General features: G+C 39.9%; 2 protein-coding genes across 2 annotated transcripts in view; both read right to left on the reverse strand.

The window, feature by feature from the left end:
* Positions 1-217: 217 nt before the first annotated feature.
* Positions 218-20,338, reverse strand: part of LOC306938810 (uncharacterized protein) — an 88,651-nt gene continuing 68,530 nt past the window's right edge. Inside the window, exons 3-7 of the mRNA XM_079523128.1 lie at positions 1,949-2,188; positions 1,682-1,777; positions 940-1,542; positions 741-836; positions 218-627 (exon numbers count right to left, since the gene is read on the reverse strand). Of these exons, the coding sequence (XP_079379254.1) occupies positions 373-627; positions 741-836; positions 940-1,542; positions 1,682-1,777; positions 1,949-2,068 (1,170 nt within the window). The 5' untranslated portion in view covers positions 2,069-2,188 and the 3' untranslated portion in view covers positions 218-372. The remainder of the gene's footprint in view (positions 628-740; positions 837-939; positions 1,543-1,681; positions 1,778-1,948; positions 2,189-20,338) is intronic.
* On the reverse strand, positions 13,117-15,033 carry LOC306938198 (forkhead box protein H1-like). The gene is made up of 4 exons (XM_079522262.1): positions 14,861-15,033; positions 14,594-14,689; positions 14,195-14,454; positions 13,117-13,297 (listed from the first exon to the last, which is right to left on the reverse strand). The coding sequence occupies exons 1-4, from the start codon at positions 14,978-14,980 to the stop codon at positions 13,273-13,275; spliced, it is 501 nt and encodes a 166-aa protein (XP_079378388.1). The 5' UTR covers positions 14,981-15,033; the 3' UTR covers positions 13,117-13,272.

Consider the following 20,338-nt stretch of genomic DNA (forward strand, 5'->3'; position numbering starts at 1 on the left):
TATACTATTTCATCTTCTTTCAATTTCATCAGACTTCATTGATGTGCAGTGCACGCAGCTAAACCATTATACTTAATATTTAGAAAAATTAAACACAACACAACACAAACACAAAATGTTTTTCGATGCTTTATTAAAATAATAAAACTCAACATCTTCAATACACAAGTATGTAGAAGTACAGCCAAGAATTCTTAGACAAAATTATGAATATCAGGGTCAAATAAGTGTAGAAATAAGGAGCAGTGCTTTAGGACTTCTGTCCAGGAACTCATCATGACTCGTGAACAATCTCTCGATGCATTATCATCAACAGCAAGTGTTTTTTCCCTCTTTGAATCCCCCTTTTCAGTAGATGGAGTCACGTAGCTGTCACCGGTCTGTATTCAGGATGGACTCAATGGAGAAAGAACTGCTGAACTTGACCTCACATCTACTGTTAACAGCCCTGCAGGCTGCAGCTTCAGCTTCTGGTGGTGGTGGGGTCAACATCTCCTTTCTCACTGAGGTCAACTCAGGGAACCATTCCAGAATTCCTTCGAAGTGACGACGCAGAATCTTTTGTGTTATTTTACTATGATCAACTGTCCAGTAGTTCCTGCACAACCCATTCCAACCCATTGGAATCTGAAAATAAAAGAAAATAAGTTTGATTAAGCTTGATCAGTATAAGTCATCATCATCAATAAGTATCATTATTCCACCATTTAAATATTATAATCAGATGAATTAATATTTACCGTGGTAAAACATTTGCTGGTCGATAAACAGACTCTGATGTTGTTCTCAAAGGACTTTGTTCTCCCAAACCCGAATGCTTCCAGTCTGTCCATCACCTGGGAAAAAAGAAAAAGTGATATTACAACTTAGGTCTGAAATGAGACAACTTTACATTTTAATGTTTTAAACAGTTTTTGTTTTATCAGATGTGTTTCTTACCTCACTAAAGGTAAGCCTCTTTTCTGGAGAGTCTTGCAGGATGAAGGCGATCTTTGCCAAGTAGGTTTTGCAATGGTTGAACTTGTCTTGCTGACTCAGCAGACTCAACCCCAACAACCTGTTCTTGGTGGGTCTAGCTGCAGCACCAGATCTAGCAGTGAGTTCATGGTCTTGGCTGCCTCCTGTTGTGCAGATGGAGTAACTGTCACCTGTACATTGAACAGGGCGTGTGCCCACAGGTGAAGAGTTGACCTTCCACTTCAGTCCAACAGTTCTCTCCGTGGACTCCTCTGACAGAGTAGGGGCTTTGCAGCACAGACCAGAGGGAGTGTCTTTCTTCAGGATGGAGTCAATGGAGAAACTGCTGAACTTCACCTCAGCTTTGCAGGCTGTGGCTTCAGGACTAGGATGGAGAGTTGTGTAGTGGTACGGTGGTGGTGGTGGTGTGATCAACACCTCCTTTCTCTCTGTGGAGGTGAACTCTGGGAACCACTCCAGAAGGCCTAGGAAGTGACGTTCCACCATCCTTTCTGTTATTTGACTATGATCAAGTTTCCAATAGTTGGGGTTGTAATTCCATGCAGCATCTGGGCCATTTGGAACCTGAAAGTGAAGCAAAAACAAACAGAAAATGTACTGTTAGATTTGATTATGCTGTGAGAGTTCGGCTATTCAATGTTTTTCCCTGAACCGTGGAAAATGTATCAGTGAATCATTCTTCATTAGAGGGATTTATATTTACCTTGACAAAACAGCTGTACGTTGACAAACAGGCCCTGATGTTGTTCTCAAAAGATTTTGTCCATTTAGACGCAAATCCTTCCAGTCTGTCCATCAACTGAAAAACAAAAAACAAAATTAATTTACAAATCAGGTATGAAATAAGACAATACATTCCTTGAAAATATATAATACTGAATTATATATGTAATGTTATTACATGTTTACTTTTGCTTAATCATTTATGTATGTCAAATTGCAATGCTTAGCAGGTGTGTCTATTACTTACTTGAGTAAAGGTGAGCATCTTTTCTGGAGAGTCTTGCAGGATGAAAGCGATCATTGCCAAGTAGGTTTTGCATTGTTTAATTACTTTGTGAGAGAGGTGAGGTCCAAGGTTTTCAGACATGTTGTATATTTGCTGTAGATTAGAATGAAGTCCAGGACACAGAGCAGTGGTTGGAGAAGTTCTCTCAGTCAGTAGCTTGTGCTGAATGAGGAGATGTCCAGGTCTCTGGATATATAAACCCTGTTGGAACAATAGGACATTAGAAGGTGTGAATTCCTGCTAAATGGGACCCTTTTGGGTGATGAGCTATGATGGCCAGGGTGGAGCTAATGACCACAACAACGACAATAGACTGTGTCCAACAGATCCTCTGGAGGTATCTGGGTGGAACATTCATAATTAGTTTAGTTTTATTTCAATCGATTCTATTAATTTTAAATATAGTCTACATTTTAGATAATCGTGGAAATCAAAGAATATCAGAACAACAAAAAACTCCCATATCTGCTGGGTGAAGTACAACAATGTGCAAACACAGCAGCAAGATTGTGAGCTGCTGTGATCGGAGATGGATATCAAAATGGAACATAACTAATAATTGTGTGTATTCCTCGACTATCTGCATTATTAGTGATCTTAATAATAATTGTTTTCACATGGAACGATCAATATCTCGTTATATTTTGACTGAGCATGTTGAACACTTAGAACTGAACTTAATTCTGTGATATATACTGTAAACCTTAAAAAAAATCTGCCAAACCTAACCTAGTCTGTCAAATACATTCACCATCTTCAGGTGTAGTTCTAACGGTGTTTAAATGAACATCAGCATATATTTGAGTTTACTGGTTCATGTTTATTCAATGAGGGGAAGTTTTGCTTACATTCCAGTGATTATCACCTCTGCACTTCATTGTTTGTACCTGAAACAGGCTGAGGCTACTCTATAGTGTATAGTCTATATTGATATACAGTGTCATTGCACTAATACTTCCATGTTTGGAAATTATTTAGTGTTGGATTGTGGACAACATTGACCCCAATCTGACAGTTACAGCAAAATGCAAGGTAACTTTTGCATTTTTGCAATTACATATTAAATATGAAGTCTATTATTCATATTTTAAACATTTTGAACATATTGATGAGGTTAAATGTGATATAGGGCTTGTATTTCTTAAAGCCTCAATGTGTCTGACTTTTAGTAGTTAGTTATATATCTTTATAATATTAAAATAGATGACCCAAGGACTATAGTTTATAATGAACTATTGTACTTTTCTATACATTCCACAGTGGATTAATGGGGGATGAAATGCCCAATTCTGGACGTCATAGGAGGTGAAGAACCTTCCATGAAAATAACTGATCTACAAGATCTACAAGTTGCGATGCATTGTGAACTTTTAGAATGTAGTTTTGTAGTAGTACTTTTTTGCAATGTATAGTCTTCTATCTATTCTGTATTACTGTACATTAATTTATTTCATTAATTATAACATATATAATGTACACTGAGTAAATGTTGAACATAAATGTAATGTCTTCATCAAAGTCAACAGACACTCAGTGATGCATATCTGCTCCGACTGCTCGACTCCTTTGCACATTCAACTGTGACATTGATATTCATTATGCATCACCTACACAGTTAGATACACATCACTATTATGCACATCACCTGCACACCCCTGGAATGGCTGTACATTGTGTGTGTGTGTGTGTGTGTGTGTGTGTGTGTGTGTGTGTGTGTGTGTGTGTGTGTGTGTGTGTGTGTGTGTGTGTGTGTGTGTGTGTGTGTGTGTGTGTGTGTGTGTGTGTGTGTGTGTGTGTGTGTATAATACATTTGTTGACTTCATTGAATGGCCCATTAGCCTCACAAACCCTGGGAGTCCTGGATGAGGTGATAATCACTGGAATGTGTTCTGTTCATGAACACACCAACAACATGACCTCCTATTTACATCAATCTCCTTTCTACACAATTACACTTTTAACAATTTCTGCATTAAAGAACACACATTTTCTAAAACATATGATATAGCAAGGATCATATATGGAGCGTGTCTTGAGACTTGAGTGTACAGGGTTTTATGAGGTCAGATCAACATATGGAATGTCAGAACAGTTCGGCTCCATATATGGAGATCTAAGGGTTTGAGGTCAGATGTAGATTGCTGGCCGGCTCCATATATGCAGATCTATGCAATATTGAAGCAATGATTTGTATGGTGTGTCCTATAAGTCCATGTGGCCTTGGGTGCATGACACAAAAATAAAGAATCTATCTATCTATCTATCTATCTGTCTGTCTGTCTGTCTGTCTGTCTGTCTGTCTGTCTGTCTGTCTGTCTGTCTGTCTGTCTGTCTGTCTGTCTGTCTGTCTGTCTGTCTGTCTGTCTGTCTGTCTGTCTGTCTGTCTGTCTGTCTGTCTGTCTGTCTGTCTATCTATCCATCTATCTGATGATCCAGTCTTCTCCATGTATGGTTATCCAGGGTTAGAGATGGTCATATGGCGTGACGTGTCACAAGGTGTGATGTCACGAGGCGTGACCATATATGGAGACGTGATGTCACGAGGTGTCATCTGGGAAAGGCATATTTTCTGTTTTTATGCACCACACATCTGGAACAAACTCACAGAAAATTGCAGGTCTGCTGCAACTCTCGTCGGTTTAAAAATGTGTACCACTGAATATGTTTAATTTGTACCTAATTACTTTATTACTTTATTTTGTATTGTATTCAAACCTCCTTTTATATTGCTGTCCTGGATATCCTGTGTGTTTTTTTATAATGATTTAGTTAAAACACTTTGTATTGCCCTGTTCTCATTGTACAGGGCATTGTACAATGGGCATTGTACAAAAGGCATAAAGGCCAGAACATTGTATTCAGCGTATAAGCCCAAAGTGAATATTCCACACATTGCACAGTGAAAAGGTTTGTTTTCAATCACAGCAGTCCAGGCAAGAAGAGAAGAGTTGTTTCATGCCACCTCTGCTGCATTCCAGTGATTATCGCCTCGTTTCATGTCTCTATTGTCTTAGACGATGATCCCTTTTCAAAGAGACAAGGTGTAAATTAGAACTACTGTCAGGGAAGTTTTATCTAGCAATTCAATGTGCTTTACACAGAACATCAAGCAAATGATCAAATGTGCTCCTTAAAAGCATTTAGCATAGGAATGTTGTGAACCATCCGATCCACTGTGAACAAAGATATATATTCTTAGTCACCTCTTCAGACTCCACCCATAGCCCGTAGCACAGCACTGGCCCTAGCTTCGACGCCATTACAGGCTTATGCAAAGGAAACGTTTTTTATTTAGATAGAATGTAGACTGATGCAAGGTCATTATTGACCTGGCATCCTATACATTATAAGACAATCCCCATTTTTCAAGACTCTTTGTGGAAAAAGAACATTGAATGTCAAATAGTCTAGTCCCCGATTAATACAACCCTGTTTTTAAAAATATATATATTTCCATTAGAAAAAAACACCTTGAAGACCTTAACAGGAGCCCTTAACAGGAGCCCAACAATGCCCAACAATGTTTCTTCGACTATGCATGCACCTCTTGGTACCACAACACCTCAAAAGGCCCTTAAAACAAGGCTCCAGGCTCTTACTTGTCCTCACCCCCCTCACCCCTGCCCACTTTGACAGGCTGGAATGGCTTAGGGTCGACGACAGAGTACAGCATCTTGCAATGGGTCTGGTCCACAAGATTCGATACACCACCAAGATACCCATGTACCTGTCTAAATACTTCCTTAATGTTAACGAAGTCCACAACACCAGAGGGAGTGCAACAAACCATGTACAACCCAGATTCAGCACAAACAAGGGACTAAATACTTTTCGCTCCTATGCCACCAAAATGTGGAACGCCCTACCAACAGTCATTAAGACATGCAAATCCCTTGACTCCTTCAAAACCGCTCTCAAAGGGCACCTACGGACGGCTGCAATTTGAAACTGGCCCCCGTAAAATCGGAATCCCCCCACCCCCTTTCCCCTCACTGCATTAATACTGAATTATATTACTATTAATTAACCAGTAAAACGCATAAGAGCGAGAAGCGTGCACGGCTGCACGCATCCGCCTCGTTGACGGCAAACTGCTGGGCGCGTGCAGGAATTCTGTACTGGCCATATAAGGAGCATGTCTTGAGTGTACAATATGGTTTGATGAGTTCAGATCAACATATGGAAGTTCAGATCAACATATGGAATTTCAGAACAGGTCAGCTCCATATATGGAGATCTAAGGGTGGCAGCGGGGACATTCTCTTGAGTGTACAGGGTTTGATGAGGGCCAGGCCTTAATTTTCGGGCCTGTTGAGAACTCTAGTATTCGCCAGCTGCCGGGCGCGGCTGCACTAATAACGTTGGGGCAGGCCTGTCTAGTTTGAATGGACATATATCCATATATGGAGATCTAAGGATTTGAGGTTTGAGGTCAGATGTGGAGTTGCCGGCCAATATTGATGACATCAGGGATCTCCACTGATGATGTCACGCGATGTCACAAGACCTGGGCACCATATATGGGGGCTTTCCCATGTATGGGGATTTTGAATGATACACTGACGGGAATCGCACAGGAATTGCACGTTTTCATAGTAAATGCGACCTATGGTTGCAATTACAAAGTTTGAGAACCATGTCTTAGTGGATAACCTGTGTGACACATGTACACACACACACACACACCTTGACCATTTACATATATAAATGTAATGTTATTATGTTTTGTAACAACAATACCATACATTAGTATACAATTACGTAGCTTGTAACTCAAATAATTGCAGTGGAGCAAGTTCAATATTTGCCTCTGAGATGTATAGAGTAGAAGTGTAGACACATTTAAATACTAGTAAACCTCAACATTTCACAGTACAGTACTGTACAGTAAATGTAGCTGATTACTTTCCACCTCTGGTAAAATGTGACTGTGTTCTTTAATGCAGAAGTGAGTGTAATTGTGTAGAAAGGAGATTGACGTAAATAGGAGGTCATGTTGTTGGTGTGTTCATGAACAGAACACATTCCAGTGATTATCACCTCATCCAGGACTCACAGGCTTTGTGAGGCTAATGAGCCATTCAATGAAGTCAACACATGTAAGACACAGGAGAAACCTTACTGGAAAAACCTAAATATGTCTAAAATGGTAACATTGCTGACATTAGCTTATCAATGTACAGCCATTCCAGAGATGTGCAGGTAAATTGCATAATAGTGATGCGTAACTGTGGAGGTGATGTGCATAATAGTGATGTGTATCTAACTGTGTAGGTGATGTGCATAACGCATATGCATACTCCAGGAGGTTTGTGAGGCTAATGGGCCATTCAATGAAGTCAACACATGTATTATACATTTACACAGTACAGTACAGTACAGTACAGTACAGTACAGTACAGTACAGTACAGTACAGTACAGTACAGTACAGTACAGTACAGTACAGTACAGTACAGTACAGTACAGTACCTCAGTTATCACTGATTGTATTATAATGTCTAAACATCATACAATATGTACATTGAAACTATTGGATGCTGGGTTAATGAACCCATGGCATCTGTCTCTACATGCTATCTACATTATAAGTAGAAAAATAATCTATTTACGTAGTAACTAATGATTCACACTATACACCACAGGGTAGTAAAGAATACAATTGGACATGAATTGCTGTACGAACATTATAGATTGGATTTGTGTTATGTGGGACAGTCAGAATATGAAGGTTATATGGGTAATTATAATAATCATACACGTTGGATTAAAACATTGGGTTTTTACTTCTCAATGTCAATATGTTCAACATGCTCAAAATATAACGAGACAACCATGAACAAAAATATTCATATGCTCTGGGAATCTTTATCCAAAAAAAACGGAATTGAAGATCATTGTTTGAGAAATGAATACTGTTTGTTTCCACTGTCACTCTGATATTCTTACTAAAATAAAATAAAAAAACTAAAATGAATGTTACACCCAGATACCTCCAAAGGATCTGTTGGACATGGTCTATTGTTGTTGTGGTCATTGGCTCCACCCTGGCCATCAAAGCTCATCCTATGGAAAGGCCCTCATTAACCAAGCAGGAATTCACACCTTCTGATGTCCTATTGTTCCAACAGGGTTTATATATCCAGAGACCTGGACATCTGCTCATTCAGCACAAGCTACTGACTGAGAGAACTTCTCAAACCACTGCTCTGTATCCTGGACTTGATTCTACAACAAGGATACAAGATGTCTGGAAACCTCAGACCTCGCCTGTCTTACCACCATTCACCCAATGCTGCTCTGCAAGAAAGTTTCAACAAGTGCAAAACCTACTTGGCAATGGTCGCCTTCATCCTAGAAGACTCTCCAGGCAAGATGCTCACCTTTAGTCAGGTAAGAAACAGACAATCCATCCTGCTGCTAACCGTTTGATACATTTCATAATGTAATGTAATGCCATATATGGGGATAAAAGGCCGTCACTTGGTGTTGCGAAGGCTCTCAGGTCTACATGGTAACTTATTTCAGACCTAATTTGTAACTTGATTTCTATTTTTTTCCTCCATGCAGTTGATGGACAGACTGGAAGCATTCGGGTCGACGAGGACAAGATCCTTTGAGAACAACATCAGAGTCTGTTTGTCAGCAAACACATGTTTTGTCAAGGTAAATATACATTAGCCAAACAAACATTTCACTGATAAAAATGTAAACTGTCAACTCTAAATAGCTGAAATATCATTATACTGACAACATACTGCTTTACTTTTCAGATTGCACTGAGCCCGTCAGACCCATGGAACAACTGGAGATTTGATCATAGTAAGATAACAGAAAAGATGGCACGTCGTCACTTCAAAGGAGTTATCTGGTGGTTCCCCGAATTCAGCTCCATGGAGAGAAAGGATATGTTGACCACACCACCACCACCTGACCACTACACAACGCTCCACTCTCCTGAAGCCGCAGCCTGCAAAGCTGTTAGCAGCAGATGTGAGGTGAAGTTCAGCAGTTCTTTCTCCATTGACTCCATCCTGAAGAAAGACAGTCCCTCTGGTCTGGGCTGCAAAGCCTCTCCGCTGTCAGAGGAGTCCATTGGGTCGGTCAAAGTGCAGCAGAAGCGTAATTGGTCTACAGAGAGAACTGTTGACAGGATCTACGCAGACGATGGACTCACTGATGATTGTGCTGCTGCTAGACCCACCAAGAGAATGTGCATGAGTCCCGATCCACCCAATGCTACTCGGCAAGAAAGGTTCAACGAGTGCAAAACCTACTTGGCAATGATCGCCTTCGTCCTACAAGACTCTCCAGAAAAGATGCTCACCTTCAGTCAGGTAAGAAACGCACAATCCTACTAATAATTTAACTCTTTCCCTTTCCTGGGCAACATTAGCTACTTCAAACTTGGCCTTATCTCTGCCAGTGATATCCATTTTATATCAAATGTAAATTTGACTTCTCCAAGAATGCATTCATAATAACACGTATTTTTCTTTCCTGCAGTTGATGAACAGACTGGACTCATTGGGATCTCGGCGGACAAAATCGTTTGAGAACACCATCAGAGTCCGCTTGTCAACCGACACATGTTTTGTCAAGGTAAATATAAATTCCTTTCGCTGATAAGAATTGTCACAAATGCATTTACCTGAGCTCTCATATCTCATCTCAATAAATTCTAACCGTACCGTTCTTTCATTTTCAGATTTCATTCAGCCCAGAGTCCCCATGTAACTACTGGAAACTGGATCACAGCAAAATAACAGAAAAGATGGTGCATCGTCACTTCCATGGCCTTTTGGAGTGGTTCCCAGAGTTCACCTCCACAGAGAGAAAGGAGATGACCCCACCAGCTGCAGCCTGCAAAGCTGTTAACAGCAGATGTGAGGTGAAGTTCAGCAGTTCTTTCTCCATCGACTCCATCCTGAAGAAAGACAGTCCCTCTGGTCTGGGCTGCAAAGCCTCTCCTCTGTCAGAGGAGGCCGATGGGTCAGGAGTGGAGCAGGAGCCTAGTTGGTCCACAGAGACTGTTGGACTGAAGATGAAGTTCACCTGGGACTCTTCACCTGTGGACACACAGCTTGTTCAATGTGCAGGTGACAGTTACTCTGTCAGAGAATTAACTCACTGGTGGTGATGATGATGATTGATGATGCATCAAGAGATTGTTCAGGAACCATGATGAGTACGTTCCTCGACAGAAGACAGATAGCACTGTATGGACCCATTTGATGTCTATATTCATCATTTTTGCCTGTACTTCACTTTATACAGTTTATGGATTACAGTACTTGTTGAGTTTTATTTTTTTAAATAAAAGCATTGAAAACATTTGTTTAATTTGTTTTTTTCCTGAGAAACTAGTATACTCAAAGACAACTTACAAATTATGTTCATTCTCAGTTTAGTATGGATGTGCACACTATTGAAAATTCAGAAGAACAGAAATGTTACTCCATGGCATAAACTAAAGAATCCTCAAGTTCAGACCAAGCCTGCCCTCTTGTGGATATTATGGATATAACAATAAGTGCAGTCTAAGCTTACAGAAGTTCTGAATGAAAACACCACGGTCAATATGCCTATTTTATTGTCTCCACCAGGCCGAAGGCATGGGGAGAGAGTATGTTTTGCACTCCGTCCGTCCGTCCGTCAGTCCGTCCGTCCGTGAACAGCTAATCTCCGGCACCGTTAACCCGGTAGATGTCAAATTTTGCACACACACTCCCTGGATGCCAACAATGAACCTCTGCCCCAGAATTTCCATAAGGCCTGTTATAGCGCCACCAGGAGGCCGCTTTGTGCAAAACAAGTTTTTGGACAGTACACCTACAGATTTTGTCACGCAATTTGGTACACAGTCTCTCTAGAGCCATTCAACGAAACGGGTCTTTCAGATTTCTCAGACTCCATCCTGATTGGCTAAAATTGGCTTCCAAAGTTCGCAGGAGTGCTCAGTTTCAAACAAAATGCTGCAAATCATGAACACATTGTGTGATTTCCGTTAAATTGTGCACGCACATTCCCACTAGGCCGAGGACGAAATGCCACGTGAAGCCTCATGGTGGCGCTATAACTCGCCGAAAAGTGTTTTTACCTCCAACTGCACGGATCTGTGGATAACGTTGTATGCCAACTCCCTAGAGGCCAAGGAAAAACCTTTGCCTGGAATTTTTCACATCTGCTCTTTATAGCGCCACCAGGAGGCCGACATATGTAAAACACATTTTCTAATATTACTCGTTCAGATTTTATCCAAATTTCACGGAAATCGGTACACATGCTCTCCATAGTCATGTGATCAAGACGCGTTTGTTTGATTTCTCATAATCCACCTTCAGTGCCTACGATTGGCTTCTAAACCTTTCAGGAGTAGCCCGCTTTGTACCCGTTTTGTACAAATTGCCACAACTATTCAACGCAGCATCCGATTGCGGTGAAACTGTGCATGCATATTCCCACTAGGCTGAGGAAGAAATGCCACTTGACAATTTTCAAATCAGCCTCATGGTGGCGCTACAACAGGCCAAGCCGCGTCACACACACACACACACACACACACACACACACACACACACACACACACACACACACACACACACACACACACACACACACACACACACACACACACACACACACACACACACACACACACACACACACACACACACGTTTATATTGCTCCTAAACATTTTGCCAAACATCACACACACACTCCTATCCTCCTGGTGGAGACCTATGCCCAGAAGGGCACTTTTTCTAGTTCTATCTAGTCTTGTGTATTTCAATAGATTTGAAATCATGCAAACTGCATGCGTCAAGCTAATCAATCTAAACCACTCATTTAATTGAGACTGTCCACTTGGTAGGCTACAAATGTTGGCCAGTCTGAATGAGCGTTCAGAATGATGTATCATGGGGTGTACTGTACACAGGTGTGATTTAATGAATATGCAACACCAGTCGCAAATGCATTATCACCACAAACTAAATATCCGACATTTCAATGTGGCACTGCGGCAATAACCGTCAGCAAGACGCGGTGCGGGCCTGCAGGGTGCGGCAAGGCAATGCACCTCTTGGTACCACAGCACCTCAAAAGGCCCTTAAAACAAGGCTCCAGACCTCCCAAAACAGGGCGGCTGTGGCTCAGGAGGTAGAGCAGGTCGTCCAATGATCCATGGGTCGGCGGTTCGAATCCCGGCTCCTCCTGTCTACATGTCGAAGTGTCCTTGGGCAAGACACTGAACCCCAAATTGCTCCCGATGTGCTGGTTGGTACCTTGCATGGCTTCCGCCGCAATCGGTGTATGAATGTGTGTGTGAATGGGTGAATGTAATGCACAATCTATGTAAAGCGCCTTGGATAAAGGCGCTATATAAATGCACCATTTTACCATTTAAAACAAACTGGTCAGGCTCCTACTTGGCCTCACCCCCCGAACCCACCTCACCCCTGCCCACTTTGACAGGCTGGAATGGCTTAGGGTCGACGACAGAGTACAGCATCTTGCAATGGGTCTGGTCCACAAGATTCGATACACCACCAAGATACCCATGGGGCATGTACCTGTCTAAATACTTCCTTAATGTTAACGAAGTTCACACCCACAACACCAGAGGGAGTGCAACAAACCATGTACAACCCAGATTCGGCACAAACAAGGGACTAAATTATTTTCGCTCCTATGCCACCAAAATGTGGAACACCCTACCAACAGTCATTAAGACATGCTAATCCCTTGACTCCTTCAAAACCGCTCTCAAAGTGCACCTACGGATGGCTGCAATTCGGATACCTTGTGTTGTCCTTGCTTGCTGCCATCTCACACCCTCAATTTCTCTCCCAAATCTCTCCATAAACATTTAACTAAGCTTATCTATCTTGATCTAATTATTAAACATTAATTTAGATATTGTCTATACTATTTCATCTTCTTTAAATTGCATCAGACTTCATTCATGTGTAGTGCACGCAGCTAAACCATTAAACTTAATATTTAGAAAAAATAAACACAACACAAACACAAAATGTTTTTCAATGCTTTATTAGAAAACATCTTCAATACACAAGTATGTAGAAAAAGTACAGCCAATAATTCTTACAGACAAAATGATGAATATCAGGGTCAAATAAGTGTAGAAATAAGGAGCAGTGCTTTAGGACTTCTGTCCAGGAACTCATCATGACTCGTGAACAATATCTCGATGCATTATCATCAACAGCAAGTGTTTTTTTCCTCTTTGAATCCCCCTTTTCAGTAGATGGAGTCACGTAGCGGTCACCGGTCTGTATTCAGGATGGACTCAATGGAGAAAGAACTGCTGAACTTCATCTCACATCTACTGTCAACAGCTCTGCAGGCTGCAGCTTCAGCTTCTGGTGGTGGTGGGGTCAACATCTCCTTTCTCACTGAGGTCAACTCAGGGAACCATTCCAGAATTCCTTCGAAGTGACGACGCAGAATCTTTTGTGTTATTTTACTAGGATCAACTGTCCAGTAGTTCCTGCACAACCCATTCCAGCCCATTGGAATCTGAAAATAAAAGAAAATAAGTTTGATTAAGCTTGATCAGTATAAGTCATCATCATCAATAAGTATCATTATTCCACCATTTAAATATTATAATCAGATGAATTAATATTTACCGTGGTAAAACATTTGCTGGTTGATAAACAGACTCTGATGTTGTTCTCAAAGGACTTTGTTCTCCCAAAACCGAATGCTTCCAGTCTGTCCATCACCTGGGAAAAAAAAAAAAGTGATATTACAACTTAGGTCTGAAATGAGACAACTTTACATTTTAATGTATTAAACAGTTTTTGTTTCATCAGATGTGTTTCTTACCTCACTAAAGGTAAGCCTCTTTTCTGGAGAGTCTTGCAGGATGAAGGCGATCTTTGCCAAGTAGGTTTTGCAATGGTTGAACTTTTCTTGCTGACTCAGTGGACTCAACCTCAACAACCTCTTCTTGGTGGGTCTAGCTGCAGCACCAGATCTAGCAGTGAGTTCATGGTCTTGGCTGCCTCCTGTTGTGCAGATGGAGTAACTGTCACCTGTACATTGAACAGGGCGTGTGTCCACAGGTGAAGAGGCCCAGTTGACCTTCCACTTCAGTCCAACAGTTCTCTCCGTGGACTCCTCTGACAGAGTAGGGGCTTTGCAGCACAGACCAGAGGGAGTGTCTTTCTTCAGGATGGAGTCAATGGAGAAACTGCTGAACTTCACCTCGGCTTTGCAGGCTGTGGCTTCAGGACTACGATGGAGAGTTGTGTAGTGGTACGGTGGTGGTGGTGGTCGTGGTGTGATCAACACCTCCTTTCTCTCTGTGGAGGTGAACTCTGGGAACCACTCCAGAAGGCCTAGGAAGTGACGTTCCACCATCCTTTCTGTTATTTGACTATGATCAAGTTTCCAATAGTTGGGGTTGTAATTCCATGCAGCATCTGGGCCATTTGGAACCTGAAAGTGAAGCAAAAACAAACAGAAAATGTACTGTTAGATTTGATTAAGCTGTGAGAGTTCGGCTATTCAATGTTTTTCCCTGAACCGTGGAAAATGTATCAGTGAATCATTCTTCATTAGAGGGATTTATATTTACCTTGACAAAACAGCTGTACGTTGACAAACAGGCCCTGATGTTGTTCTCAAAGGATTTTGTCCATTTAGACGCAAATCCTTCCAGTCTGTCCATCAACTGAAAAACAAAAAACTAAATTAATTTACAAATCAGGTATGAAATAAGACAATACATTCCTTGAAAATATATAATACTGAATTATATATGTAATGTTATTACATGTTTACTTTTGCTTAATCATTTATGTATGTCAAATTGCAATGCTTAGCAGGTGTGTCTATTACTTACTTGAGTAAAGGTGAGCATCTTTTCTGGAGAGTCTTGCAGGATGAAAGCGATCATTGCCAAGTAGGTTTTGCATTGTTTAATTACTTTGTGAGAGAGGTGAGGTCCAAGGTTTTCAGACATGTTGTATATTTGCTGTAGATTAGAATGAAGTCCAGGACACAGAGCAGTGGTTGGAGAAGTTATCTCAGTCAGTAGCTTGTGCTGAATGAGCAGATGTCCAGGTCTCTGGATATATAAACCCTGTTGGAACAATAGGACATTAGAAGGTGTGAATTCCTGCTAAATGGGACCCTTTTGGGTGATGAGCTATGATGGCCAGGGTGGAGCTAATGACCACAACAACGACAATAGACTGTGTCCAACAGATCCTCTGGAGGTATCTGGGTGGAACATTCATAATTAGTTTAGTTTTATTTCAATCGATTCTATTAATTTTAAATATAGTCTACATTTTAGATAATCGTGGAAATCAAAGAATATCAGAACAACAAAAAACTCCCATATCTGCTGGGTGAGCTGCTGTGATAGGAGATGGATATCAAAATGGAACATAACTAATAATTGTGTGTATTCCTCGACTATCTGCATTATTAGTGATCTTGGTAGAAATGTTGGATTTTGATTTATTGAAGATTCTGACTTTCAATTGTACATACATTTTGTTTTGACTGTATTGTTCTACTTTTTGCTTTGGCAATGTAAAGGTATGTTTTCACATGGAACGATCAATATCTCGTTATATTTTGACTGAGCATGTTGAACACTTAGAACTGAACTTAATTCTGTGATATATACTGTAAAACTTAAATACATTCACCATCTTCAGGTGTAGTTCTAACAGTGTTTAAATGAACATCAGCATATATTTGAGTTTACTGGTTCATGTTTATTCAATGAGGGGAAGTTTTGCTTACATTCCAGTGATTATCACCTTATCCACACTTCATTGTTTGTACCTGAAACAGACTGAGGCTACTCTATAGTGTATAGTCTATATTGATATACAGTGTCATTGCACTAATACTACCATGTATGGACATTATTTAGTGCTGGATTGTGGACAACATTGACCCCAGTCTTTGACAGTTACAGCAAAATGCAAAATAAGGTAACTTTTGCATTTTTGCAATTACATAATATATTAAATATGAAGTCTATTCTTTATTTTAACATATTGATGAGGTTAAATGTGATATAGGGCTTTTATTTCTTAAAGCATCAATGTGTCTGACTTTTAATAAGCTTGTTATTATAAGTATATCTTTATAATATTAAAATAGATGCCCAATGATTAACTATTGTACTTTTCTATACATTTCACAGTGGATTAATGGGGGATGAAATGCCCAATTCTGGACATCTCATAGGAGGTGAAGAACCTTCCATGAAAATAACTGATCTACAAGGTCACAACGTGTCAAGTTGCAATGCATTGTGAACTTTTAGATTGTCTATTTCCAGCGAGGATATTTTGTACAGGGGAGGAATGAGGGTATACTATATATGTGGATTCATGTGCATAAGACAAAGTATATCTCAAATTCACCCTCATGTCAAATTGTGTTCTTTGCAACACTGCAATGTAGTCTTGTGAATCTGTATTACTGTGCATACATTTGTTTCATTAATTATAACATATATAATGTACACTGAGTAAATGTTGAACATAAAATGTAATGTCTTCATCAAAGTCAACAGACTCTCAGTGATGCATATCTGCTCGACTCCTTTGCACATTCAACTGTGACATTGATATGCATTATGCAAATCATAGTTACACAGTTACACGGTTAGATACGCATCACTATATGCACATCACCTGCACACCTCTGGAACTGCTGTACATTGATAAACTAATTAGCTAATCTAAAACATAACATGGACAAAAGTTTAAAACACAGACATGCATTTCATTTGAGTGTAGCGAAATAAATATGGAAAAATCACCACAGTCCTGAATGAGGTGATAATCACTGGAATGTGTTCTGTTCATTAACACATCAACAACATGACCTCTTATTCACGTCAATCTCCTTTCTACACAATTACACTCACTTCTGCATTAAAGAACACATCACATTTTACCAGAGTTGGAAAGTAATCAGCTACATTTACTGTACAGTATAGCCTACAGTACTGTGCAATTTTGAGGTTTACTAGTATTTCAATGTTTCTACGCTTCTACTCTGCTATACATCTCAGAGGAAAATATTGAACTTGCTTCACTGCAATAATTTGAGTTACAAGCTACTTTGTAATCTATATATTGTGTATATATTCAATATTGTAGATGTGCATTGTTATTACAAAACATAATAACTTTAAATATATTTCAGAGCATTTTACAAAGTTTAAGATATTTAGAGAAAATATAATGAACCCAACAATCGATATGCAGGTTAAATGGTCAAGGTGAGTGTGTACGTGTGTGTGCGTGTCAATTTCCCCATGTACTTTATCCATAAAGAATATGAGAAAGTACCATTCCCCCTCAGCCAGAAAAATCTAAAACATAATTATGATATAACAAGGACAAGTTTAAAACCCAATGTGTGAGACATGCATTTAATTTGAGCGTGCAGTGTGCACAGTTTATAAAGTATAAAGTACTGTGCAATGCAATCCTTTAAAAAGCTACCAGCACAGTGCAGTTTACATTCGGTAAACTGCACACAGTAATGTTAGTAATGTCTTGGTGTATAGTAAAATATATATATATATATTTAGCATGTTATACAGTATGTGGTCGGCCATCCTATAATGTTTATAGTTGTGAATAGTTGTGAATTGTGAATTATAATTCAGAATTTCAACAGTCATATTAACACAATTACAAAGTCAGCCTACTGTCACTTGAAGAATATATCATAGATTAGAGTAATAACAATATTTCGATAGCAGTTAGACGCCCTGCGGGCGAGGTCGCGTGCACACATCCGCCTGGGTGACGGCAGACGGCACACTGCCATATATGGAGCGTGTCTTGAGACTTGAGTGTACAGGGTTTTATGAGGTCAGATCAACATATGGAATGTCAGAACAGTTCGGCTCCATATATGGAGATCTAAGGGTTTGAGGTCAGATGTAGATTGCTGGCCGGCTCCATATATGCAGATCTATGCAATATTGAAGCAATGATTTGTATGGTGTGTCCTATAAGTCCATGTGGGCGGGGCGCCTTGGGTGCATGACACAAAAATAAAGAATCTATCTATCTATCTATCTATCTATCTATCTATCTATCTATCTATCTATCTATCTATCTATCTATCTATCTATCTATCTATCTGTCTATCTATCTATCTATCTGATCCAGTCTTCTCCATGTATGGTTATCCAGGGTTAGATGAGGTCAGTGTCGTGATCTTCATATATAGAGATGGCCATATGGCGTGACGTGTCACGAGGTGTGATGTCATGAGGCGTGACCATATATGGAGACGTGCCCATATATGGAGACGTGATGTCACGAGGCGTCATCTGGGAAAGGCATATTTTCTGTTTTTATGCACCACACATCTGGAACAAACTCACAGAAAATTGCAGGTCTGCTGCAACTCTCGTCGTTTTAAAAATGTGTACCACTGAATATGTTGTACCTAATTACTTTATTACTTTATTTTGTATTGTATTCAAACCTCCTTTTATATTGCTGTCCTGGATATCCTGTGTGTTTTTTTATAATGATTTAGTTAAAACACTTTGTATTGCCCTGTTCTCATTGTACAGGGCATTGTACAATGGGCATTGTACAGAAGGCCTAAAGGCCAGAACATTGTATTCAGCGTATAAGCCCAAAGTGAACTGAATATTCCACACATTGCACAGTGAAAAGGTTTGTTTTCAGTCACAGCAGTCGAGGCAAGAAGAGAAGAGTTTCTTGCCACCTCTGCTGCATTCCAGTGATTATCGCCTCGTTTCATGTCTCTATTGTCTTAGACGATGATCCCTTTTCAAAGAGACAAGGTGTAAATTCCCTGACTACTGTCAGGGAAGTTTTATCTAGCAATTCAATGTGCTTTACACAGAACATCAAGCAAATGATCAAATGTGCTCCTTAAAAGCATTTAGCATAGGAATGTTGTGAACCATCCGATCCACTGTGAACAAATATATATATTCTTAGTCACCTCTTCAGACTCCACCCATAGCCCGTAGCACAGCACTGGCCCTAGCTTCGACGCCATTACAGGCTTATGCAAAGGAAACATTTTTTATTTAGATAGCATGTAGACTTTTTACTCACTTTGAGTGTACTCAATTACACTCACTTCTGCATTAAAGAACACACTTCACATTTTACCAGAGTTGGAAAGTAATCATTTACATTTACTGTACAGTATAGCCTACAGTACTGTGCAATTTTGAGGTTTACTAGTATTTCAATGTTTCTACGCGTCTACTCTGCTATACATCTCAGAGGAAAATATTGAACTTGCTCCACTGCAATAATTTGAATTACAAGCTACTTTGTACTAATGTATATATATTGTAGAAAATATAATGTACCCAACAATCGATATGCAGGGTAAATGGTCAAATAAATTGTGTGTGTATCACTTAAATTTGTCAATTTCCCTATATGTACTTTATCCATAAAGAATATGAAAATGTACCATTCCCCCTCAGCCAGAAAAATCTAAAACATATGATATAACAAGGACAAAAGTTTAAAACCTAATGTGTGTGACATGCATTTCATTTGAGCGTACACAATATATAACGTACTGTGCAATGCAATCCTTAAAAAAGCTACGAGCACAGTGCAGTTTACATTGGGGCAGCAGTGGCTCAGGGGTAGAGTGGCTGGATGGTAACCGCAAGGTTGCCAGTTCGAACCCGTTGCCAGTTCGAACCCGGGCTCCCCCAGAGTTAGTGTCGAAGTGTCCTTGAGCAAGGCACTGAACCCCTAATTGCTCCTGATGTGGTGGTTGGTGCCTTGCATGGTTTCTGCCGCCATCGGTGTATGAATTGTGTGTGTGAATAGGTGAATGTAATGCACAATCTATGTAAAGCGCCTTGGATAAAGGTGCTATATAAATGCACCATTTACCATTTTACATTCGGTAAACTGCACACAGTAATGTTAAAACATTGGTGTATAGTAAAATATATATATTTTTTAATTTAGATGTTATGTACATCCTATAGTGTTTATAGTTTCAATGTACAGATCATTTTTTTTATTTGGATATTCTACTGTTAGACTGATGATAATGCCTAGATTGTAAATTGTGAATTATAATTCAGACCTGAATTTCAACAGTCATATTAACACAATTACAAAGTCAGCCTACTGTCACCTGAAGAATATATCATAGATTAGAGTAATTACAATATTTCAATACCAGTTAGACGCCCTGATGGCGAGGTCGCGAGGTCGTGTGCACACATCCGCCTGGGTGACGGCAGACTACTGTCAGATCAACATATGAAATTAATTCTGTACTGGCCATATATGGAGTGTATCTTGAGTGT

Source organism: Electrona antarctica (genome assembly GCF_951216825.1).
Source record: "Electrona antarctica genome assembly, chromosome: 15".
In the NCBI taxonomy this organism is placed as follows: Eukaryota; Metazoa; Chordata; class Actinopteri; order Myctophiformes; family Myctophidae; genus Electrona; species Electrona antarctica.